Here is a 23722-nt window from a genome sequence, read left to right as displayed (position 1 = left end):
CCAGTGGGGCTTGGGTCCTAGTGGGTCTGTGACACAGGGGTGTGACAAGGCAACAAATCAAATCATTTACTCCTCCATAAAACAAAAATACCCATTTTGATTTAAAGTACGACAATCCTGCCATGTTTTTTTTTTAATATTAATATTGTAAACATATAGGAAAGATAGTAAACAGAGAAAATAACTTTCTCGTTCACGCTGTGGTATGATTGAAATCTATACACGGACTACCGTCAATTTGGATAAGATTCCTCTTCCCAGACTAGGATTCTTCTGTCTGTCCGGGTATTATTCATCTTCCCAGAATAAGATTCCACTAATTTTTCCAGGGGTATTTCCTTTCACTGTTATTCCCAGGATAACCAAACGATAACGATAATAAAGGTTGCTTCACAATATATGGAAATAACTTGTTTTGAATTAAGAGATTCGCTAATTTTCTGGAGTTCATTTTTGAACTACACTCTTTTTTATAACAAAAAAATCATAAGAAAATTAGGCTCAATTAAAAATCAACCTCAAACGACCGTCAGTGGAAAAAAGTATGATTAGAGTTCGACGTTGAATCACACTCTGTGTGTATACGCGAGTACTAGAATTTTTAATACTTCCATTGAATATCTACCCCAATACTGCTCCTTCAGTAGAAAAAAGGATTGGTTTCAAGTCTACAAGGGTTGAACGACGTCAGAACTTTGAAGTCGTTGCATTGACCACTTGCATTTTGATGTCATTCAAGGCCGGTCTCCACTTTCACGCGACATGGACAACAGTTTTTTCTTAGCCTTTTTTTGCCTGAAGAAAAGATTACGTTATAAAAAAGTTTCGCGCGAACAAAAAAAAGTTGAAGGAAGTTCTACTTTTCCCATCCGTTACGTCATTTTCGACCAATGGAATTGAATCATTTTTCAAACGACCAATGACCTTACTAAAACGTCAAAAAGTTTTCGCTCATGTCGCGCGAAAGTGGAGACCGGCCTTCAGGCAATACAAACTCGAATCCAGTCCTCTTGTGACGTCAGGGTTGATAGGTGTATTAAATCACTCTGTGTGTATGTACAGGGTGTCCCGAAAAAAGTATCGAGTCGTACCACTTCTATAGAAAGAAAGTTCTTGCGTGTGTTTCACTAAATTTGCAATGTTTATCAAAGTTTCTCTCTGTGTCATATTAATTGTCATGAGACATTTTTTTATGAATAGCTTTAACAAAAAACAATTCTCAATAACTTTAACGTCGTGAAAATTGTAAAGAAAGTTAATTATTTTTAATCTTAATGACTGTTGTAAAAACAATTATATTGTTGGTATGTATTTTCTTACATTTTGTTAAACACACTTTCTACAACCTTCTACTCAGAATCATGATCGAACTCGATACTTTTTTTCGGGACCCCCTGTATATGCAAGTACTTAAAAGGCGTTGACCCAAAAACACAATTTGCCGAGAAACAAAACCAAGCTCTTGAGTTTCAATACTGCATCAAATGAAATCATATAACAAATAAAATAGCATCAAAATGTTAGAAATTGTGTAAAAATGAGCGGGGGTATTAAATCAATGTTAAGACAATAAAAAATGCAAATGCAATCAAAAGCATGTAAATAAAAAGAATGCAACACAATTGTAAAAATACAAAGGGAGAATCAAGTTCATTTCCATTGCAGTAAAAAAAAAAGGTCAGGAATGCGCGACTTGTAATTGTTTATTATAAACTTTTTATTCTGCTGTTTTGTTGAAAAATTTATAGATTTATATCAATTTTAATCCTTTTTAATTCTGGCATTTTTGTACTGTTTTTTGTCAACTTTTTCTTATTGTTTTGCTTGTGGGTTTTGGTTTTATTAGTAATACTATTTATTACATGTCTTAGAAATGCAGCTAGAAAAATGTCGATTTTAACAAAAAAATAGTATCAATATTTCCTCTCTATTTATTTTTGTTAAAGATGGTATCTTATGTTGCTCAAATAGGAACTTTAAATTAACCTACAATATAAAAAATATGATAGAATTTGTCCACCCTTCAACTGAACATTTTTCAGGCCTCACAGATGTATTCATTAAAAAGTCTACAGTAGATAAAATTCAAAATTTCAGCATAAAATGTTTCCTTTTGCTAAATTTGATAGGAAGCAGATATTGTATAACCTGATAACAGCTGGCAATGATTTTTTTACGGGCACGAAACAACCTCTGAAAGGTCCTTGAAAATTAACAATCTGAGGAAAATAGTCGTCTCACGGAAAATTCTACAACAAGAATCTTGTTGTGCGCCGGGTAGTCAAAAACTAAATTTTCCTGATACGGCACCCTATTTCAACTTTGTCTCGCTACTTTGTTGTCGTTCCCAGCCCACTGTTAGCGATGCACGGACCTCGAGAAATCGAGATTGCATACTCGTCAGATTGTTTTTTTTTTCACCAATCCCTCGAAAGCAATAATCAATCAATAATCAATCTGATCTCAGTTCAGTATTGTAGGAGTGAATGTTGACGTTCCTAAGGTCAACATTAATGATTTTTCCAGAAGGTTATTCTCGACCAAATTTCTATCATATTAAATCTATTTTTGACTTATGGAACGAGACTTTTGACAGCATTCGTTTTAAACATTTATTCTAACTGTTACCAAACACCCCTGTGTCACAGACCCACTCCATCCCCACTGGGAAATTTGGCAAAAATCAATGTCTGAAAATCGCACTCCAAAACCATTCCCACTGGATTTTTTAACCTTGGAAAAATAAAATTTATATCCCCATTGGGATTTCGATAGGGATTTTTATCCCCACTGAAGAAAAAAGTTCCAACGGGGCTGTGAGAGAGGAGTGTTTTTAAGTATGTTAACATATATTATAAAGGCTTTCTTTTCCCGGGGTCCAGCTCAAATACGACAACAATATTTAATTAGGATGTACATAGTTAGTATAACAATAGGTCATCACTGTATATATTTATTGGTTGGTTAAATGGGTCCCACAGTTTAACATTGGAATCATTATTCTCGCTACTGCCTGGACTGTATTACAGTATGCCATTTATATTTAGAAAAAAAAAACAATATTGATGACTTTAACTGCTCACCTAATACATGTTAATGTATGTCTTTGTGAATTTATTTCTGTCGTATTAAGATGCCAAACCTACAGTAGAATTTCAAAGGTTTTCAAAAAGTTTTCGAGAGCTCTAAGTCCGTTCCTTATCTTATGAGTTTTAGACTATTGACTTCCAGCTAGACTCGAGACTTCTGGCTGGGAGTGGGAAAATGAAGCAACTTATTTCATATATCTAGATCGCCCGCGCGTGGTTTTTACACAAACACGCCGGATTGAAAGTAAAATCTATCGCTAGTTTAAAAAAAATGCAGTCCTCAAAAACAAAGGAACCACTAGTTACAATCCCTCGTCATGATTGTGGCGCATTTTAGGTGCGTTCTGGATGGGAAATAAGTGGCTTCATTTTTTCTTGCCTGGGAAAGGTTAGAGATTCTACTTTAAACTCAATATTTTAGACCTTATCAAATGCTATTATACTGTTTTTTGTGAGAATGAAAAGATACATTATTGTTCATAGCTTCAGCCAGGTTTCTAGCTCCCCCCAACAATTTAGCTCCCCCCAAAAAATTGCCTTGTGCTAACACTTCAGGTCCCAAGATCTAAAACAAAAACATTGTTCTCCCGCCCCCGTAGAGAGAAGTCAATAAAAAAATATATGCGAGTACAGTACTGATAAATGAAAACTAAGTTTTACTTGTTTTAGTATTTATGTTTACAAATCTTTTGATTTGATTTAATAGTAAGATTGGCCTGGGAATCCAAGCTCATAGTTTTCATTTTCATTTGTTTTCCTTTTTTCTGCAGAGTCAGCTTTTTCCATAAATTATGCGTGCGCATCGAAAATATCAAAATGCGCACGAAAGTACTGCTAAGTAATACGCCGAGAGCTGGCCAACCTGCATTGCAGGGAAAAATCTCCCTGCAGGCGAGTTACCTGCACCAAGCGTTAAACAAGCAGCAAAAATATCATAAACTTAGACTGTGAATAAAGTTTAACGCTTGGATTCCCAGGCTAGAGTAAGATAAGAGATCTTTTGAAATTAGCTGAACAGCCCCCAGAGTCTCAGTCAGATCATCTAGGCTCCCCCCAACAATCTAGGTCCCCCCAAATATTTTGGTTAATTTAGCCCCCAGGCTCTTTAAAGGCCAAAATATTTCTTAACCCCCCCCCCCAAAAAAAAATAAGGGCTGAACCTATGTTGTTAAATGTAACAAATACGTTTTTAATTTGTTCTTGCTCTGAGAAAGCTTGCCAGAAAGTAAACGTTTTTTATAAGGAACACGTTCATAAGGAACTTGAGGCTGAAAATGGTCCAAAAAATAAGGATTGTTAAGGAGCTGCTCAAGTTAAGACAAGAAAGCCTAAGCGGCGTAAAGGCCCAGCAGTGTTGGCAGTGTCAACATATTTTTTCGTTGCAGAGTCGCAATACAAATTTTACAGGAGTAAATTTTTTTGAGATAAGTACCTTATTCTAATTTAGAAAGAAAGATTTAACCATTACCGGTATTAATTATATGTGGTTTTTTCTTGCGCATGCGCACAATATAAAGTCAGATATTTCGATTTTAGCCTGGACGCGTCAATTGATAATTACGCGCATAGGCCCCGACAAAGTCAAATCTTTTCGACCAGTTGCGTTTTAAAGACCCATATATATAGTAAAGGCACATACCGCTGCGCGCTGGGCCAAATAAGAAAAAAACTTAAGAAGTAAAGAGTTAAACTTGAACTTAGTCACACTTACAAAAGCCTAAACAAAAGACGATAAAATGTTGACGAAACATCATTCAGTAAACGTCTTCTCTTTACTGTAGTCAATTTTGATACTAATTAGTTCTTAGCAAATTCAAACTTAGCAGTACGGAAGTAGCCGGTAGAAAGTTTCAGAACTCATCTTTCGTGGAAAAACAAATATCTTACAAGTATATCTTGCCAAAATGTTTTTCCTAGATTTTAGAACACATCCGACCATAAAGTAGCCATAAGTTTAGGGAGACAAATAGTGAAATAAAGGTTTCCTAGAAATCAGTACACATCATTTGTATAAGAAAATTGAAAGTCACAATATATGTGGTCTCCTAGAAGATAAGAACACGAATTTCTAAAAAATCTCTCCGCCGGCTGCTTCTGGCAGTAAATAAGGATCTCGATATGGAACTCCAGGCTCAGAGCCAAGTTAAAGTTTCTTATAAAAAAACGTTCGATTACACTGTTGTTAGCAATATAAGACAACCAACTCATCGCTGGTGACAAGTGTCCAAGAGAGGTCCTGGTGTACATGCTGAATGTCTCTGATCTTCATGTCCACCAGAACCTTTCTTGGTCACCAAAACAAAACATCTTCCAGACTCTTTTCCAAACACATATCACACCAAGAACAACCAACACAAGACACAAAACTACAACCATATACACCTATACAGTACACAGAGAAGAATTTTCAATGATTTATTATTACAATTTGAAAATATAGTACGTAATGTGAGTTTTTCAATGAGAAGTGTCAACAATGAATAGGAAAAATGAGCGAAGAAAACAAACGGGTACATTTTTTTTTTTAAGAACATCCAAAATTTTTGAACCATTTTTGAGTATATTTGCTCATTTTCCTAAGATATTGGGTGTTTTAGGGTCCGCAAAGCCTTAAAAGGTTCTTAACTTATTCTTAACATTTTGGCTATCGAAGCCTTATGCTCTTATAAAGTATGTTCTTATAAAAAACAAATGAGTACCTGTATTAAGTTTCATAGTTCCATTTAGTAAATATTGCTTTAATGCAATCTTATAAGAACAATTCTATAATAGGAGCAATTTTATAAGACCAGAAAGCTGCGAGGCTTAGATTTAAGAAAAATTACAACACACTTTTTTTATAAGAACAACTTTATAAGAACACGAGGCTGAAAATTGGTCAAAACCTAAGATCAAATTAAGAACAATTTCAGCCTCAGATTTCAGAAATTATTAAGAAAGTACAGATTTAACAGATTTAATTAAGAACATCATAAGAACATATGAGCCTGAAAATTTAAAAAAATTAAAAACAGCCCAGCCTGATCCAAAATTTACTTGTTATTATGAAAAAACATGTAAAGAATACTCAATTAGAAAACGAAAAGAAAAGTGCATCAAGAACATTCAATCTAAAAACCTTGAAAGAAAAAAAGAACAACTGACCATCTGAGGCTTTGCCAAAAACTGGTTCTTATAATACAAGAGCGGGTAATTAAATGGTATAGTCCAAACGTGTATGAAATGGAGGGTACAGTATGTGCCGCCGTTAAGGGTAACTTTTTTGGATTTCCAAAGTCCCGCTAAGGGTCGGAAAAATCAGAAAATCAAATTTCAGTCCCACTAAGGGTTGGAAAAATAGGAAAATTTTAACTTTTTACCCCCTGAAAAATCGAAATTTGGTCAAAATTGGTCAAATTTGTCCCGCTAAGGGTCGTAAAATTCTCAAAATTGTCCTTTCTTTTCTCCTTTTTAGTCCCGGTAAGGGTCCAAAGTTTGAAAGTCGGGCGGCACCCCCCCCCCCCCTCGGTGAGAGAGTGGAGACGACGAGAGAAGTGTCGCTATTTATAATTCATACTTGCGATGGCAGAGGTCTCCGTACAGGGGGGGGGTTGTACTTTTACGGTGTGACGGGATTGGCCCTTTTTTAGTACGGTATTACGGGATTTGACGAAAAAAGAGACGGGAAAACGGTATTTTAAAATCAGACGGTGACGGTATTCAGGTACATTTTTGCCCTGTACAAGCCGGTGTGACGGTGTTACTATTTTTTCAATTTTCGGGATTACGGGATTCAGCAAAAATTTTGCCGGGAAAACGGTATTTCGAACCCCTTCAAACCCCCCCCCCCCCGTACAGGAATTTTCTTATCAAACAGACAGTGCGTACCGAGTGTAATACGAAGCGATAAACGTGAGTTACACTCTGGTACAGAGTAATGAAAATATCGCAGTGCATGATGTTAAATAAACCTTTCTATTTTTTATTGTGTTATTGTTCTCTCTTGAAATTCAATCACCTCACTTTCCTGGGGGTTCCTTTTTCGTTTGCACAATATTTATTTCAGTCATGCATTTTTGTTTTTTCATTTTGTTTTGTTTTTAATTCTTCCTTTTACTTATATAGAAAACAGCGCACGCATGTCAATTCAACGGGGGAAAAAGCCATAAAATATAGAAAGAAATTTCAAAAAGGAAAACTTATACAAAGTAATACTTTTTCCCTCAGTCGAGAAAAAATAACAATAAAAACAATAACAATTTATATGAAAGACTAAAACGCGTGTTTAGAAACAATCCCTATTAGAAAGGGATTAGTTTTCCCTTTTTTTCAGCAAAAACAAATTATCCCCTTAAAGCGGCGAGTAATCTTTTTCGTCTCCAAAATGTTCTCAGGCAAAATCACGAAACACGTCTTTCTTGCATCTTGCACCAAAAAAAGAAATCATTTGGGGAGGGATAAATAACCTGATAACAGGTTATCTAAAGCTAAAGACGTGGGCGAAAATATACAATCTGAAGAATATAGTCGCGCATCTGTCGTGGACCGCGTAGAATTTCATTTAAGAAGAACGGGCCCGAGTGCAAACTCGAACGTGAAGGGTGTCATGGCCGACAACTATTGGGTCGGGAGAAGGTTGGGAGAAATGTCAAGTTCTCCCAAAAGCAAATTCAAATACAATACATTTTAGGGAAAGGAAGCATACAAAAAATTATTTTATTTCACTCAGCGTGTCGCGATAAGAAAACTCCGCATCTGTTATCAGGTTAAGGATAAGTGTGTAAGTAAATTCTGTGTTATACACAGTATAATGTACGTAAGAATAATGAGGCTCAAGATGAGTCAAAAAATAGGAATGGTTTAAGAACAATTCTAAGACTGTAATAATTAAAAAAAATAAGAAAGTTCGAATATCTAAAGATAGTGTAATATAATAGTAAGTCTATGTATCACTTTTTCCCTTCTGAGGCTCAAATTGTTTAGAAAATAAGAATAGACAAGCCTCAGCAAAATTTTACTTGTTCTTAAGAAGAAAATGAGTAAGTTTATGAGAAGAAAGCTGAGCCTTAGCAAAAATTTACTGGTTTTTTTTTTAAGATACTTTGAATTCCCTATAAGGCGAATTCGATAGTTTTGTTTCATTTCCGGCGATATTACCGAGTTTATGTATGTGTGTTCTTCTGCGACGGAGACGGTAAGGTTCTAATTTGTCAGTGCTTTTACCGCCATCCTCTATTTTGCAGGTCAGCACTGCAGTTTATTCCAAATTGCTTCAGTCACTTTACCGTCCTCGAAAGTACAAATACATAAACTCGCTATTAATACTTAGTTGCTAACACTGTAAGATCGACGGATTTTTATTACATCGATCGCGGAAAGTAAAAAACTCCAAAAACCCTTATTCTGTCTCCAAATAAGTAAGTCTGCGACCCCAGTCGGAGGCAACCCGAAGGTTCCTCATTCGATAGCTTTCTACGTGAAGGTACGGGAGGGCGCCACTCTTTCTCCCTGGATTGCTCGACTTACCCTTGATACTTATCTTAATTGCTGTGCATCAAGCAGAGAGGCATCAAGTACAATTTTGAGAATCTTTGGTATGACCGGGCTGGGGGTTGAACCCACAACCTTGCGAACCGTAGCCGAATGCTCTACCACTGCACCACGGTCGCCCTTTTCTCCAAATAATATGTTTAAACACCCATATAACAGCATAAACCCGTAATTAAAGTTTTTACTGGACAATGTTAAAAAGCGGAGCGACTAATAAATGATTTCTCAGGGTCTTTTTGGACGCATCCCTCCTGGACGGAAATATGACCTACCCAACACAAGTGGTAAAAATCTTTCCAAATTCATGATATGCACCACTGGAGAGTCTTCTGAGAACTTTTAAAATTTTCCACCCAATACGTCACTTAAACAGTTGGAAAAGTGACGTATTGGGTGAAAAAAAACTCCGAAAAGTTGCATAATTTCGTGAAGGCATTGCAGTGGTGCATATCATGAATAAAAGCTTAAAATAGTGTGATTGGAATTTAAAAGTGAAGCAACAATAATTACAAACCATTCCAATGAAGCAATTATTGACGTCATTATTGAAGGATACCATTTTTCTTTCTATGTTCCTGATCGTCCTGTTGCTCATATTCAGATGTGACAAACCCATAAAACTTTATTTCATAACCAGTCAAATTGGGTTATTATTCATGTTATGTTGTACGATGGTCATGTGACTAAAACTGAGGATTTATGAATTCATTAATATATGGGTGTGTAAACTTTCATTTGAAAATGCTGATGGACAATTATAACCCAATACCTCACTTTCAAACCCCAGCTGGCACACAACGTTGTTTCAACGTTCATCTAACGTTATATGGACGTTGTGAACGTTAAATAAACGTTGAAACAACGTTGTGTGCCAGCTGGGAAAGGAGCTGAAAGGCTTCTTACCAGCAATTCCGGACATTTTTTTCAAAAAATCTCTTTTGATGGATTTTTCTTTAAAGTTTGTATTTTTGTTTTTCTCTTGGTTCAAACTCGCTCGTCTTGCAACTAACCCTGTCCACCAACCAGCCCACCTTACTCTAACATAACAGAAACTCGGCATAAAGGTGCGGTGAGCGTACCAGTAAACTCTGGAAAGTCATTCAGTTGACCAAATCTGGTAAAACGAGCTTTGTTATTCGAAAATGTTGAAGAAAAATAAATAACTCGAGAACGAATCTTTCTGAACAGAAAAGGACTACAAACTTCGCAAAAAAGCACCCAATTTCAATGATGAATTGACAACCAAAATCAATATTATTCGTTTTTTGATACTTACTGATAGCGCTAGATAATACACCGGCATTGTCTGTTTTTCCGAACCCTTAAAATTACGCAATTCAAACTGTGTATTCTCTGGCGCCCATCAGTGACGTAAATAAAGCCTGGTATACACGGGAACGAGGTTGTCATTTTCCGATACCGAACCAAAAAAAAGGATTCTGAAATACAGAATAGTTTTTTTTGCAAGAATAACCCAGTTTCCACACAACGTTTTTTCGACGTTTATCTAACGTTCACAACGTCCATATAACGTAAGATAAACGTCGAAACAATGTGGGACAGCAATTCCGAAATCTCGTACATCCCCTACACGTCTGAGAGTTCGTTCAACCATCGAAAGTTAGAATTTACAACACCCACGTAGTTTGACACACTCAAAACAATAAGTACGCAAGGATACAGTTGCAGATATACCCTCAAAATATACAATGCTAAAACATGTGTAACGATACCCCTTTTATAGCATTCGAATGAAATAATTTAATAAATAAATGATGAAAAGAAACAAAAGAATTTCAATATTTTTGAAAGTCTACAACACCCACGTAGTTTGACACACTCGAACAATAAGTACCCAAGGACAGTTGCAGATATACCCTCAAAATATACAGTGCTAAAATGTGTAACGATACCCCTTTTTATAGCATTCGAATGAAATAATTTTATAAATAAATGATGAAAAGAAACAAAAGAATTTCAAAATCTTTATTAGGCCTTGTTCTCTCTGGACAAAGCGACAATTAATCTGACGTCATAGATTGAAAAATGGGGAAAGGTCTCCATGTTGTCTGTACACAGACCCAGTATCTACGGCTAATTTCAAAATTCATTACCGTAGAGGGTTTATTGTCATTGTCTTTTCTCATTTGATATTTTTACAGCCGAGAGTGTAAATTCAAATATGACGAAAAACGGCAATTCAGGAAAAAGGATTTAGCACCCAATTTATAACGTCTTACGAGAAAGGCTATTCTTAAAATGGACCAATGCAAGCACTCTCATTGGGTCTGGAATAGAAGCAGACCTTAACTGGTCTTAAATATCAAAGGAGACCTTTAGGGGCTGCGATAACGGACTTTTTGAAGGGTCTTATTTCAAATGAGACCATTGGGTCTGGAATAGAAGCAGACCTTAACTGGTCTTAAATATCAAATGAGACCTTTAGGTGTTGTGATTACGGAGGTCTCGTTTCAAACAAGACCCATGGGTGTCTAAACCCAGACCCTTAAAAGTCTTTTTCAGAACACAAACGTGGTCTTGATGGGCACCACTTAAGGGTCTTATTTGAATCAAGACCCTAGAGTCTGATTTGCAACGAAACCTTTTAGGGGCTGCGATAACGGATCGCTAATTGAGACTCCAAAAGGTCTCAGTAAAAACCTTTAAAACTGAGAGTGAGCTGCAGAGGTTTTTCTTCAGTTTTTTTCACATAATTTAAGTAGAAAACGTGTGATCGCTTACGTAAATCAAACTATATAATGGTAGAAGTAGTTACACAACTTTAGTCAAACTGGAAAACCTCTTTTTGGCTAACCAACTAACATTAAGCCTATCCAACGAAAATGGCAATCATTTCAGTATCTTTTTCATTTCATTTTTTCATGACCGTACTTAGAACAAAAATGGTACTTTATGCCTCTCACCTTGATGCTCAGCAACTAAAGAGACGGATCAAGGGTAAGTGGAGAAATCCAGGGAAAGGAGTGGCGCCCTCCCCTACCTTCGGGTAGACAGCTATACGAAAAGGGAGCCTTCGGTTAACTGCGGTCGCAAACTTACTTACTAAGTGGAGCAACCCATAATTCCGGATATATACCGTCCCGCTCATTAAAAGCAAGAACCCCATTTAGCAATTAGCTACTCCAAGTTATCTCTAAAGCCAAACTATTTTTAACAAGGTCACTGTGAAAGGGGCGTTACAAGATGGACGAAAGACTTCACACTATTTGCATTAGGGCAACTCATTGGAAACTCATTCCACAGGATTCAAGTGTTTCATTCGAAATCATTATTGGTTTCTTTTGGTTGGTTTTGTTCGTAAGGAGTTTGTGCAAATTTATGCAGGATTGCCTTAAATGGTCTAACATTACTAGTAAAAAAGTTTAATCTTTGAGAAAGACCATTGAAAACATAATCAGAGATTTATGTATTCAAGGAAAAGGTCTGATGTTACTTGAAAAGAAAATCTTATCGGAGACTTAAATCTCCCTTTAAATCATAACTAAAAGCCATATAGCGCTAAATCTCTATTTTACAAACTTTAGAGCAATATGGACTAATTTTTAAAGGATGGTTTACACCACGAAATGGACGAGGGGGTGCCGAGGAGATATGTTTTCTGCCTTTTTCTGCTACAATGTGTGTTCAGAGCCTTAAATATATTGGAGTAACAAAAATGAAAACATTGCAAAGCTAGGAAGGATTAGTGGCGCTTAAATTCCAAACGAAAAACAAGCAATGGCCTATCATTGTTCTTCAACTATCTTGCACAGAGATAAGCGGAATAGATCATGCAAATATTTATGTAAAGAAATGAAAATTATTATTCCAGCTCATCCAAAATATTTCGAAAGTTTATTATGAAAATATGTTAGTCAGCCGACCCTCGAGTCTTTCCAGAGATGCCGCAAAGGATGCAAAGGATTAAAAAAAAACAGAATTGTTTTCAGATCTCTAGAAAGGATAATACAAGACTGACGTGCTTGTAAGATGTGAACAGAAACTGGACCAAATAGTCCATGTACCAGTAAGGTCGACAATCTATTAAAATCTATTTGCTTGTTTACTACTACCGTGTAGAAACCATGTCAGCGGGATCGGACTTATTCCTTGGAAGTGGTTTCCACATCGTAGTAAGAAAGGGTGTACACTTTAAAGCGAATGGACTTCAATAGTCTGAGCCCCTTTGGTTGAGGTGGTGTGACGTCCAGGTGGTCTAGAAAATAAAAAATCCAGGGCAGTCTGGTTTTTCGGGTGTAAAAATCCAGGGTGATCAGTAAAATGAGGTTGAAAGTCCAGGGTGGTCAGTAAAGCGAGGTCGAAAATCCAGGGTGGTCCAAAAAATAAGCAAAAAAAATCCGATTGGGTCCCTGAAAAATTGCAAAAATAATCTTTCCAAAAAAATCTCCTTAAAATAGTGGGTACAAACAATTTTTTCTACATAACCCAATACTCGATACTTCATATAAAATGAAACCACGTTTATTTCCAAAAATTATCAATAAAAATCGTCAATACGAGCATACGAGCCATTACAATTTTAACTAAATACCTCGATCCAAATTCTACTTCTAATACCTAGTTATAGTTAAATCATTGACATTGAACATAGAAGTTTCCCACTTAAAGAAACCGTTAAAAAGAATTTAATGCCCAAGCTTCCTGTAACCCTGAATTTTTCAGTTCTTTAGAGTGATACTGTATTTTCAATTGAACGGCCGGATATGCCCAAATTACAGGGGGAGTACAAGCTTGGTGAGATGACAGGTATGTCCACTGACCTTTATATATCCCTGAGTAGTGCTGACATTAGGTACCACTTTTCAAAAAACTCCAATCAAAGATTTTTCTTGGCCTGGATTGAGAAACTTCAAGGGTATATAAAGTTAGGTAGGGTAGGTCAAGGGTATATAAAGGTCAGTGGCTACATCATCAAAAAGCACTCAAGAGAGTGGATTCAGCGCGCATATCATTTGCCAAATGGGTATGCCCAGATCAGTCCAAGTTCATAAATCGATCCTTTGAGAAACTGAATTTCAAATTTTGTCCAATTGTTTACGTGTTTATGACCCTTAGTGTTCAGTAAAAATTATTAAATTTTGGTCGAAATCTCAAGAATTTAAAACCATTTGAGGAAGTAAGTTTTCGATTTTTGCAATTTGGGAGTCCTTATAGAAGCATGTTTTTTCATGTTTTTTGTACCCCTTTCCATCAGTTGCAGTTTTTTGTACCCCTTTTCGTCAGTTGCATTTATTTGAATAAAGGGGTTTCAGATTATGGCAAAGTTATGCAACCTCCGCTATTATGGAAGAAAACATTCCAATTTGAAGACTGTGTGACATAACTTTACAAAATGAAAAAACTTCTATACACCTGTCAAACTTTGCGTAAAAGATACAGAAAGAATACTGATATTGGATTGACCAATATCTAAACAATCATCTGCCAGTTCGATACACCTACAGTATCACCCCTAGCGGCGCGGTCTGTATTTGAGGGAACTGGAAATGAATTTGTAAGGAAGGTTTTTCTCTCTGTGCACCTCATGTTGACGGCGCCACTAAGGGTTGATAGGTATATTAGAATTGATCATTCGTTGAACAAACCACTCAAAAATCGACGCTGAAACCGTGTAAGCATTCATTTGAAGTGTCATTTAAAGTTTTTATCAGGGAGTTTTATTTCATTGGTTCAATATAGAAAACAATTTCAAAATGAAAAATTTACAACTATAAAAGGCCAGTTGAAAAATAATAAAAAAATAGAGTGTATTTAGACAAGAACTTCTCACTTTTTCTAAGAACCAGCAAATTTCGGCAAAGTTTCGGCTATTGTTATTCTTTCGAAATGTTCAGGCTTAATGTTTTTTTGTAATGTACTTAAAAATTTCTTTAAAAAGGTTTTTTAAATTATTACAAATAACTAAAACCCAGCATAATTTCTAAATTCAAAGGCTTAGATTATTTTTACTCAGCCAAAATTTCTTATATGATTTGTCTCACTCAGCTAGTCCAAATGATGGATGAAAACAAAAATAAAAAAAAATTATCAAGAAGAATAAACAAAACAAAAAAATAAGCCACTTCAATAAAAACAACTCGATTCCTAGAAAAAAATTGTTGCTAATTTGACACGTAGAGTCTCCAAAAGCTATTAAAAAAAGACCTTTTTGACCAAAAGTAAGTAATAATATCAAGTACAGCGGAAACAACAGAAAATGTAGCAAAAGGTCTATCACGTTAAATTTCATCTGTAAAATGTGTTCACTTTAATTAATAATTCAAACGAATAACAACAATTTTTTAATAAAAAAGATAAAATTTATAATTAACAACGGGATGGGTGGCCAACACTTTAAAGATCGGCACGTGTGAATAAAAGTTGAGTAAATGCGTAAATCAGAATAATTAAGTGCGAACGTAAAAAAACAACTTTTGATTGAGTAAATGCGTAAATCTCACAAATTCTCGATGTGAGTAAGTGAATTTTCGTTTTGATCTTAAGTTTACCACGCTTTCTCGGATTTTTCGAAAATTTCTCCAATCTTTAAAAAAAATTAGTTTGCGTGTTTGTGTTCACCTCGTGACGCTCTCAATTTAATTAGAACGCAATGGCTCGAAGCCTTATTTTCTCAAGTACTTGTTCTGCCTGTTGTCTCTTTTCTACGTCGATGTAATGACTTCCTACGATTAGAATAGGCCGAACAGAATATCGGCCGTCTAAGCTAGATATAAATCATCCAAAAACAGGTGCGTAGGAGTACTCTTTTGGAAATCGAAAGAAACGCTACTTTAGTTTAAGGAGATACACCTTTTCGGACAAAAAAATGCCCGCGCGACTACGTTCGAAAAGGTGTATTCCATACTAAAAATAGAATACTACCATAGAGGAAATAAAAGACAAATGTACATGTCTCAGACATAGAGTGATACCTAACTGGAACAAACCATAATTCCCGTTCTTTTCTGAGAAAAAGAGCTTGGTAAGGCTAAGCATTGACATAATCGGAGCACATGGAAACATAAAATAAAATCACTTACTCTCTCTTGTCGGATTTCATTAGTCGTGTCATTGTTCAAGATCATTTTATGGTGCCTCATTTGCAGAGAAGAAAGCTGCTTTCCATTCATACTTAAACTTGACGATATCATGGGCTTCGTACTGAAAACTGACTTCAAATTGTCTGAGTCTCTAATCGGTGATAGCCTCGGCAGTATCTGACGTGTCGTTTCTGTTAGATCTAAGGATAGAGGTCTTAAAGGTCCATGATGGCCGTTCGGAACCCCATTTTTGGTAATGTCACTATCAGATGGGCTTTTATTATTCCGAATATTATGATTCCTTGGTAAAATTTTATCATTAAAAGTATCACCATTATAATTTATCGATCTCTCAATGTTACATGTCGTTCTTTGTTTATTATGTAAACCATTTTGCGTTGTTTCGTTCAAATTGATGCTCCTCTTGGCATTCGATAAAGTATTAAATAATGAAGTTGCTTGCACAGATGAGGGTTTATAATTATCAACGTTGATAGCTAAATCGTATAAGTACTGTCTGTGATCTACTGATGAGACTGGTAGTGTATTATTTGTAGCGTTATTGTTATTATTATTGATATTATAACTAAAAGGATAATCTAGCTGAATAGAAGCACACGTGGATGAAGGACTGGTGATGTTTGATGAGAGTTTATCGGGTGGTGGTTTGGCTGGGATGTTATTTTCCACATTGTGGTCATTGTAATACAGTTGTCGTTGTTGTTGTTGTCGCTGTTCGAAGGTTGGTTGTGTGGCGAGTGGTTGCATTATTGGTAACCAACACCACTGGAGATTCCAAGTCGTTTTGTTTCTATTGAAAAATAATCGGCGGTAACAATTATTCTAAAGAACACAAAACAGATTATTTTTCACCAACCTAGAATTCTTTTGCATAAGGTTCACTGAATTTTTTTTTTAAAGTATTCTGAAACCTTTTTGAACTTTAATTTAATCTCATTAAACATGGCATGTAGAGCAGATTTTGCGACTATAGTAGATCCAGTATACAGGTAGATATTAAGTAAAACTCTGTAAATATGAAAAGCTTAGCAAAAAAAAATAGCTAATTTCAAATTTTGGCAGGTTTTAGGCATTGATTCTTTTTTCAAATGATGACGTCGTCAATAATGACATCATCATTTTTGAAAGATTCTTCAGTAACAAGTTAACTTTTTTGGTTATTTAAAACCAACAAAAATATGGTTAGGCAAAACTTTTTATGACAGACTCTATCACGTGATTATGATGATGTCATCAAAGAAAATCATTTTTTACTATGAGCTCCAATCATCATGCTAGAGAGCGTATAAGTCAAGTCCATAGCACCTCTAGACCAAAAATTATGGAGGGTGATGAAAACACCCCACCCTTTGATATAAATCCCCCAAAAAGCTTGTTAATAATAGGGTTAAGATGTAAAAAAAATCCAGGCCCACATTACATAAACTAACCTCTCTCCCAATATTATAATCTAGCCAGGGGGGGGGTCGGTACTAAAATCTCAGACATCATGACATTTAGTGACGTGGTACTGCAAAAAAGCTCAAAAATAACTTTAGTACCATGTGTACTAAAATACCAAAAAGGGTGGTCCCTTAAAGAAATTTTTGAAAAATCTTAGTATTTTGTTCTAAAATCAGCCAAAATGGAGCATTTTTTTAACAATTTTCGAAAAAATCTTCAGAAATCTTTCAGAATTTTTCCAATTTTTTAAATATTTTTTAAAAATATTTTTATGTACAGTTCAGCAGCACAGTTTTAGTAATAAAAATTATATTATTTTGCAGATTGATGCACTAAATTCGACTAGGTTTGTAACAATGACCCCATTTTGGTAAATTTAAAGCCGTAAAAGGGCAAAAAATGGGTGGTATCTATGTTAAATTGCTCAAAATAATTTTAGTACATGTGTACTAAAATAACATTTTCGAAAAATAGGTGGGGGTATGTCAAAAATTAGCGAAAATCCTTTTAGTACTCATGTATGTCTTACATTTTAGTACTGACCCCCCCCCCCCCCCTGATCTAGCGTAAACAGAAAAGGCTGTAATTTTAAACGAATTCGATTTAGAAAAGCTGTTTTGTGCTCATTTACGAGATATTCAAGCTTGGGATATCATCAAATAGTGAAAAATTTAAAAGAATTTGGCAAATGGAGAAAAAATTGATGACAAAAAATTCAACTTCCTGTAGGATTTTGCTCTTGAAGTTGATTGATCTTAGAAAATAATCATTGTAAGTGAATTTACTTAAAATTATTTCAAAGAGACAGGCTTTTATATCTTGTCAATCGATAAATAAAACAATGATAGCAATCCAAAAATAACTTTTAAGTAACAAAAAAAGCCTAATAGAATGATCTTTAAACAAGGTAGAAATCACGCCTCAATCAACTTAAGAGAAATCCATTAATTTGTTTCAAAATCAAATTAGTCTATGAATAAACCAAAAACTGACAGTCATTAAAATAGATAAATCAGAGAAAATACGACCAATGAAATAATTTCCCACGAATGGAAGTTAAAATTTCCTTCCTTTCAAATGAATGACTGGTATACGTTTTTTATCAATAAACAAAAGCTACTTCCTATTCCGAGAAGAAATGGTCCAAAAACCTTTGAATCAAACAAAAAATATTTTTCATTTGGTAGTAAAACAATTGTATGACATCAATTGAAGTAAAAAAATAGACATCTTTGGATGGTTTTGACAAAAATAGCTCATATTTTCCTTTGAAATTCAGGCTCTATTCCTAATTGGCGGAAAAGCTGATAAGTCAACCACAGAATTTAATTTCAATTTATAGGACCTATAGGGTGATCAAAAAACAAAAAAACATGTACATAAGCTACACTATGGGAACGTTGCTTTGCCCCTGAAACAAGAAGTTCCTTTGACGTAAAGTTTTTCATTACTACTTTGAGCCTTAAGATATTTTCTTTACTTGATTGGTTGATTTTAATCTCTGAGTGTGATTCTAAACGTTGGTCCTTCTCGTTGAGCCAAAGTTATTTTTCATTAGGTGGAAATGGAAATCTGGCTCTCTGCAGAGCCTTACCCTACATGATATGAAAAGTACTCAAAAAGCTTTTCCTATTGGCTTTTTTGATTGGTTGGTAGTGAAAATAAAGTGTAAGAAGGTATGAAAATTTCATTTTTGACTTCAGGTGATTACTAAATAATCTTTTTAACTCAACATTTTATACTCAATGTAGTTGAAAATAAAATAAAAAACTCAAAGATGAGGACTATGCGAAAAAAATTTTTCAGGATAACTGGCATAAAAAATTGCATTCAATTTGGAAAACCCTTCTAAAGGTACAGAAAATCTTGCGCTTTCTTACAAAACAGCCTAACTTTCTGAAGCTTATTTTTTAACAATCTGGAATTGTTATCTTTTTCTGGTAGAAAAGTGGCAGTGGATGGCGCGCCAAAAGGGTTTTAAATACCAATTTTTTTTCAATACCAACTCTTTTTTTCCAATTATCAACTTTTTTTATCGATACCAACTTTTTTGATACCAATTTTTTTTAACAGGCCTAGGATTGTTGAGTTAGAAAACTTCGAGTTAGCATTTTCTGAGATTGCAATTTTGGAGTTAGGTAAATTATGACGTCATGAAAGTTCAAAAAAAAAAGAACCATATGGGATTTAATTTGAGGGATTTGCCAGATTGATCTCGCTCACTCTATCAAAATCTGAAAACCATTATTGTAGTACCGTTAACACCACAGTTTAGCTTTCTCTCTGAAATTAAACCTGAGAAGGACAATGAATATGCTATCGCACAATGAATGAATATGCTATCGCACATGTATCGCTCAATCACATTGCTATCAGAGCTAGGATACCAGAGCGTCTTCAGAGAAAATATTTACTCTCGAGAGCTTTGTACTCACGGTATTAAATTGCTATTCAATGTTGGAAAAAGATTGGCAGAAAACGATAGCTAACTATAACTCGACTTTTCATGAGTAGAAATTTCGAGATAGTTGGTTTTAACTCGAAAATCCTTTTATGAAAATGAAAAATCGAGTTGGACATAATTTGCATTTTCAAGATGTCATGATGTAGCTAACAAAAGAGACTTCTGGACCTAAAAAAAGAAGTAAGTAAAACCCTTTTAGCGCCATGTCTTAACTTAGTGCGCAAAACGACGGTATCCTATCAAGTGGTACCCTGAGTATTAGCTAGGCCAAGTTTTCAAAGAGAAAATATTAACCTTTGAGGACAAGGTAAGGTTTTCCAATCGGAAGGCGGTGCATTGCAAAACGTTCGAAAATTGTCAATCAAACTTTATTTTTAAAACCCAGAACACAGAAATCGAATCAAAGCATTGCAGAAGAAAAGAATTTCGAGTGAAAAAATGAAGTGAGAGAGACGTGATGATCAAATTGATTAAAGTTTTTTTGTTATATATCTATCCTGTCTGATCTGAAATATAGGATCTATCAATAGAAGAATAGCTACCGCAAAGCTGTTTTTTTTTCGAGTGCAGTTGCTGAAATTCAGAAGTTCTGCTGTGCTGCTAGTACTAGACAAAAATATTTGGCTGGATATTTTGTTGTGGTTTGGAGAATAAATAAAGGCAAAGACTTTGAGAAAGTCTAAGTCTTTGATGAGGGTGAATACTTCCAATGACACCCATAGCCCTGATGCAAATGTTTCACTCGATCCAAGTACTCAAAATTTGCTTTGGACCTGGAGGAGTTGGAGAGGAAATGTTTTAGATTCGATTCCTAACTTATCACACTACAGTACAGTTTGCGATGAAGAAGTTACAATATTTACTTCCAGTGATAGTGATCCATTCTTGGCTTTTTTGCTGCGTTTTTTAGGAACGATTGAGTCTTGCAAAAAATGGTAAGTCTTTTAATATTTTAGATAACAGCTGGCATGAATGAATAAAGTCGCCCAGCTTTTTTTATCCCAAATGGAATGAACTTTTTCTATGTTTGAAGATTTTCTATGAGCCCTATTCCTAGGGAATAAAACACTCAATTTGTGTGTCATAATATGTATTCATTCTATTAAGACAAGGTTAAGCGTGAGGCTGTAGATCAAATCTGTGTTTTGACTGAACTCAACAACCTTTTAAAGGTACAGTCTGTTTATCGCAACAACTTATGCTTAATTCAAAATCCAATGAGTGTGTTCCATCTTGCTTCATAATAAAATTGTTTCTTTAAAAGATAATCTGGAGAAGAGAATTTACGAATTTTACGGATTTTACGAAGAGAAGGAGTGTAAAATGATGAATAAAGTTTTCTAATTTGTGGTTTAAAAGAGCCTGGTATCTGGGGGTCTTTTGTCTTCATCATAAAGTATGAAAATGTTATCAAAAGGGACTGAAAAATTGCCCTCACTGATTTGACCCATACGCCAGTTAGGTACAATTGCAAGGAAAATCTAGTTGAGTTAGCAAGCTATCGCAAAGTTCCATACAGTGAGATCGGGTAACTTGCATCAGTCCAGACGATCTCAATCGAACGGAATCGAACCAGTCGAACCAGTCGAACCAAATCGAACGCAATCGACTGATTGAAATTCGATTGTCGAACGCAATCGAATCTCAATTGAACGTCAAAATTCTGGGTAATATTCGATTGGTTCGATTGTTGTTCGACTGGTTCGATTGTCAACTCCGTTCGATTGAGATCGTCTGGCTTTATTCTTGCAGCTTCCCAACACAACATCCAAGGTCTCAAACATCACAAGACAAGCCGAATGAAATTGCTTTCGATTTCCCGTAGAAATTATGCGATGAACAATCCGGGGGTCAATGAATCAACGATCGAACGCAATCGAATGTAATCGAACGCAATCGAATATCAATCGAATATCAATTGAATCTGAAAATTGCGGTAATATTCAATTGAGATTCGATTGCGTTCGACAATCGAATTTCAATCAGTCGATTGCGTTCCGATTTGGTTCGACTGGTTCGATCGTCGATTCCGTTCGATTGAGATCGTCTGGATCAGTAGAGGCTAACATCCATCAGTAGAGGCTAACATACATAGCCCTCAAATGAATCACCTAGCTGGTCATTAAAATACAAAATTAAATCAAAACAAGAATGGTAGAGTAGAGCTGCAAGCGGAGCTGCGTAGTTAATTTGTTTTGAAATTTTGCTGCTTAGATACGATTGGTCAGTCATTTGAGGGCTATGCCATGTTTGCCTCCACTGATGCAAGTTACACCCGATCTCAGGGTATGTCAGTGAGATGAATGACCTATCTGGTCATTAAAATACAACTACACAGCTCCGCTCACAGCTCTACTCTACCATTTTCGTTTTTATTTAACTTTGTATTTTAATGACCAGCCAAGTCTTTCATTTGAGGGCTATGCATGTTAGCTTTCACTGACTGATGCAAGTTACCCGATCTCACGGTAATCGTTCCACTATTCATTTCCCCACGAACTTGTCTGAAAAAGCAAATCAAACATGATCCGCAACCTCATCTAAGCCAAACCGTGAAATATATCTAATTTGCGAGCGTTTTAATACAAGAGATATTGTTTAAAAAACACACTTTGTCTTCACAGCTCGAACGGTTAGTGTAAAACACAGGTCACAGGTCACAGGTCACGGGTCACGGGTCACAGGTCACAGGTCATACAAATTACAGACCGGAAAACTGTAACGCACTCGTAACATACAACCCATAACATACAACTCATAACAAAAGTTCCTAAAAATATTATATGTAATGGAAATGTAATATCAAAATATGGTATTTAGAAGACTTAAACGACAAATCATCAACCCCAAAAATTGACAACAAATGACACTTAAATTATGTAAATAATGATGTTATCTCAAAGTATGAGGTTTTGTACACCAATTAACAATAAAATATTTATCATGCGTAATAGGATGCCGACGCTGCAAGTGGATATAGATTGACAGGTTTTGAAAACAATAAATACTCCAAGAGAGCTGTTTTAGAGAGATGAAAATAGTGACGTCATTTTATCAAAAATACGAAGCAGGGGATAAAATATTAAAACATTTTATAAATATAATCCCATTGACGCTATTTTCATCAATTCTTGTTATCATACCCAAGGTGATGCAGGAGATAAAATGAGATATGACATTAGTGATTGTGAAATAGCTATTTTCCTGTTAGGGGCTGTTTAAGGCAAAGGTGAGATCGATATTCGAATATTTCTTTATTCTTTTATATAACATTCGTAACATGCATATAACATTGAAAAGATAACTTTTTTGCATGTGTGATATAGATGTAATATATAATACAAGTATTACAGGTCCGTGTTATACACGGCATAAAACGCAAAATCACGTGGTAAACACGTGGGTAGATTTTTAGCTTTAAAATAGTTCTAGATCAATAAAATACCTTTGGAATTATATCATTGACATTAACAACTGTTTTTCAAACATTTTCTTTGTGTTTTACAGTAATCAAAGCTGACCTGTCAACACTGACCTGTGACCCGTGACCTGTGACCTGTGACCTGCGTTTTACACTAACCGCAGCTCGAATGTGTGATACTCACGGTAATCATCAAGTGGGAGAGTCTGGTATTTGTGGTTCAAAATTATTACAGCTATCATAAAATCACCATAAATATTAATTGATTAATTAATTTCAAATAATTAGGAAGATGGCTTTAAAAGATCAAGGATATTTATTACCTGGGTCTTCATTTTAAAGAAAATCAGTGATTCTGTGTAAAATATCTCAACTCGTTCAAACTATAGCTCCACAATTTGGTCGAAAAAATCGTGCAAGGTAAGCTACCATTTTACTTTTAATCCTCGCGCGCGTTCCCCTAAGGGCCACGGCGCTACGACGCCGTAATGTACCTGGCCTCGCATTTCATGAGAGCGACAAGCGTAAATGCCTTTTTTATAAATGTTGATAGGTGTTCTTGCTTGTTTTTCTCTTTTTATCAATTAAAAATCGTTTTTCTATTTTTAAATTCAATGAAAGAAATAAGTCAAATTTTTTCTGTGCAGCCACGATCCTGAAAATGCAACAATATGGCGGAAATCAACGAAAATTCTAACAAGGAAATTCAATAAAA

The 23722-nt window shown here is 35.3% G+C and overlaps 1 protein-coding gene across 2 annotated transcripts in view; it reads right to left on the bottom strand.

The window, feature by feature from the left end:
* The window catches only part of LOC136820704 (forkhead box protein P4-like), a 61917-nt gene extending 38518 nt beyond the window's left edge, over positions 1-23399 (bottom strand). Inside the window, exons 1-2 of one of the 2 annotated variants that reach the window (XM_067076916.1) lie at positions 23331-23399; positions 15659-16469 (exon numbers count right to left, since the gene is read on the bottom strand). In XM_067076916.1, the coding sequence (XP_066933017.1) occupies positions 15659-16426 (768 nt within the window). In that variant the 5' untranslated portion in view covers positions 16427-16469; positions 23331-23399. The remainder of the gene's footprint in view (positions 1-15658; positions 16470-23330) is intronic. The other variant, XM_067076917.1, reaches the window with a different exon arrangement.
* Positions 23400-23722: the final 323 nt, after the last annotated feature.

Source organism: Clytia hemisphaerica, unplaced genomic scaffold (genome assembly GCF_902728285.1).
Source record: "Clytia hemisphaerica strain Z4C2 unplaced genomic scaffold, Clytia hemisphaerica genome assembly, whole genome shotgun sequence".
Classification (NCBI taxonomy): Eukaryota; Metazoa; Cnidaria; class Hydrozoa; order Leptothecata; family Clytiidae; genus Clytia; species Clytia hemisphaerica.
The sequence above is the reverse complement of the archived record's forward strand: the minus strand, read 5'-3'. Positions and strand labels throughout refer to the sequence as shown.